At 52.5% G+C, this 3,096-nt stretch overlaps 1 protein-coding gene across 1 annotated transcript; it reads right to left on the reverse strand.

The window, feature by feature from the left end:
- Positions 1 to 76: 76 nt before the first annotated feature.
- CCM_03618 (uncharacterized protein) lies at positions 77 to 2,677 on the reverse strand (the record flags this gene model as incomplete). The annotated part of the gene is made up of 3 exons (XM_006668769.1): positions 77 to 127; positions 189 to 2,428; positions 2,479 to 2,677. 3 exons carry the CDS (start codon positions 2,675 to 2,677, stop codon positions 77 to 79), a joined length of 2,490 nt encoding a protein of 829 aa, XP_006668832.1.
- Positions 2,678 to 3,096: the final 419 nt, after the last annotated feature.

Consider the following 3,096-nt stretch of genomic DNA (forward strand, 5'->3'; position numbering starts at 1 on the left):
AATTTTTCTAATTTTTCTAATTTTTCTAATTTTTCTCTTAAAATCTTTAGTTATACTAGTAAAAGAGTTGCTATTGTTATATGCCGTTGCTCTTGCTGCTGTCTCTTTTGCCTATACTCATCACACCCTGGCGGTAGCATATCAGCAGGCCGCTTCCTAGGAATAGGATGCCCCTGCCGCACACGTACGTGGTCAAAGTCAATCTTCATGACCCGACCGGCGCTGGCACACCATGTAAGATTCCCATTGCTCGTGTCGTCGTCGTCTTCAACTCCCAACGCCTGCAGCTCCTCAAGCGTACGGCTCGCCTCCGCATCCACATCCACCTGGCGCGCCTCAAGCCGCCGGCGCAACGTGGGTGAGTAGAGCGGGGTGCCGGCGTGCGAGAGCAGCAGCATGTGCGTAATGAGCTTTGAGTTGGTCATGGGATACGGCAGCCGCAGTTCCACCACGCCGATGCACACAGGGATCAGGATGCCCTGCTGCACCGCGAGCTTCTTATACACTGCAGCCTCATGCCGAATCCGATGCGCGTGAAACGTCTGCACCCCCTTGGCAGCCAGGGTGTAGCCAAAACCCGTCACAGTTAGCCGGAAGAGACAGCCAATGGCGCCATTTAGACCGTGGCTAAGGAGGCACTCGCAGTCCTGCTCTACATTGTTGAGCAGCTGCAGCTGCACCAGCTCTACGAGCTTCGAAGGCCCGATGGGGTGGCGGGCGCGGTCTGCCGCCGGGCCTCCAATCCGCCGGGCTGCTTCCAAATGCAGGAGGACATTCGGGCAGTCATGGTCAACGATACCATCTCCCTGAGCCAGACTCCGTAGACATAAATGTGTGCAGTATGGCCGCATTGGCTTAAATGATGCTGGATCAAAGGGGCTAGGCCTCGATGGAAGGCAGCGGCCACGCCCAGGCTGTGAGCCATTGGCGAATCGTGCGTGAGAGGCTGCTGCGTTGGCGTCGGCGTCAGCGTTCGATGGTTGCTGCCCGGGCGTCGACGACTGCTTTTTAAGAGGCGAGGGGTTCCGAGGCCGATGTGTCATACTACGTCCACGCCGGTCGCTGTCATCAACGTCATCATCGTCGTCGTCGTCGCCTGTTTCGTCACGCCGTCGCCGTCTGCGTTCACTGCTGCTATCGCGACTTGGTGGGCTAGTCGGAGACAACGCTGCCGAGTCATCACTCGGTGGCTTCGGTAGGTTAGGAAACTCGGCCAGTTGCGAAAGGTGGATATTGATTTGCCGCGGCGGGGCCTTAGGTGATTCATACGCGAGGAGAGCCAGAGCGCAGAGCTTGGCAATGGCCAGCTCATCAACATTAAATGCCGCGTCGTCGGAAACTGTGCTAGGTTCATCTGAGCTTGGCCCTGCCGCGCAACAATACTGTGGAAAGACTTGCGTATAGTATAGCAGCGTGGTCGGGTCATCGCGCGGAATGCGTAGAAACGAGAGGCTCTCGCCAGCGGCCATGTAGCCAAACTCGAGCCCAGAAATCACCATGTAGTGAAAGGTTTGTGCTAGCGCGTAGGCAAAGAAGATCCGGCCCGGGATGTTGGTCGACGGCGTTGACTCGGCTGGGTTGGTCGTATTCTGGCTAGTCACGCCTGGCACAACCTGCTTCGACGAGGCTTTCCGCGCCAGCCGCACCATGAAATCGTCGGCCATGGTGTCTTTCAAGAACCGAGATACTATCGCTGCGCGGAGCCGGTGAAAAGCCTTGTGCTCGCCGACTGTTACACGTATAACATCGCGTGTGGCAGCCTTCCCGTCGTTGTCGCTATAACGATCGAAGGGAGCCACCAGGCTGGCTCCTGTCGAGACCATCTCCGGGCGGAGGACCAAGCAGTCGGGCTGAATTTTCTTGGGACGCTGACTGATCTTAGGCTCGGCTGGGCCGCTGTTCTGGCCTGTGCAGTCCTCAGCTGTTCTGGCGCTGACACTGGTGTCGCCGCCATTGCGCGCCTGCCAGCCGGCCGAGTGGCAGTCGAAATACAACGGCGGCTTGTTCCCGCTTGTGTTGAGGTATGCATTTATAATACGCTGCACAGGCCGCTCCAGCGTCTCGTGCAGAAAAAGGGACGACCTGCTCGCGCTTAGAAACGCCTCGGACTCCACGAAGCTACTGGGTATTTCCTCGAGCAGGCTCTTTTCACAGAAATTGACCTCAGCAGCTGACGGGAAAAGCGGCCGCGTGCCAAGCTCGCTTCGGATACGGTGAAATTGTTGTTGACAAAGGTCTGGGAAGTCGGTCCACTCGCGCATGTGCAGAGGGTAGTACTTGTTTTTAATATCGGTTCGGCCTTGCGTGGTTGACTTGGACGGGTGACCTTCTGATAGCGTCGTTATTGTCTTTTTGAGCGGTGGTAGGAGGCGCGGCATATGGTAATTTAGTCGGTGGACGCGCTTCAAGTAGTCCTCGAGTGGTTGGTCTTAGAGAGTTAGTCTACTACAACGCTCGACGTTAGATAGATTGGCTTACCGAGAGTGGTCCTTGTGCGCTCCTCCTGTTCTCGCAGTAGTGCGGCTTTCATGGCTGCCGTGTTCTGTTCTGCCTGCTCGCGTAGACGCTTCTCCTCATCAGCCCGACGCTTCTCCTCATCAGCCCGACGCTTTTCCTTATCGGCCCGGTGCGTCTGCTCCTCGAGCGCTCTCTTAAGTTGCCGAATTTCGTCCGACATGGTATTGATCACGTAGTTGCAGGATCTGTATTTACGTGTGTGTTAATTAAGGAGAGAGACCTAGTAGCCGGACCAGACTCTTTGTTGGTAGGTAGACAGACTGTCCACGTGGCTACCCCTAGCAGTACTCGTACCACACCCCACTCTATAGATAGTAAGGTACTAAATAGCTATATAGCCACTTAAGCTATATAAATACTAAGAACTAAAAGGTAGTAATAAAGATAGCTAAAGATATATAATATATAAAACTTAATAAAGAATTATAAAAAAAAAATATTTAAAATATATTTAAATTTAATATTTTTTTTAAAAAAGTATTTTTCTTAAAAAATATAATATAATAAGTAAAGAATATTATTAATATAAAAGCTTTTTATAAAAAATATATAAATTAATAAAAAAAATAATCTAAATAA

The sequence above is a fragment of the Cordyceps militaris genome (genome assembly GCF_000225605.1).
Source record: "Cordyceps militaris CM01 unplaced genomic scaffold CCM_S00002, whole genome shotgun sequence".
Lineage (NCBI taxonomy): Eukaryota > Fungi > Ascomycota > Sordariomycetes > Hypocreales > Cordycipitaceae > Cordyceps > Cordyceps militaris.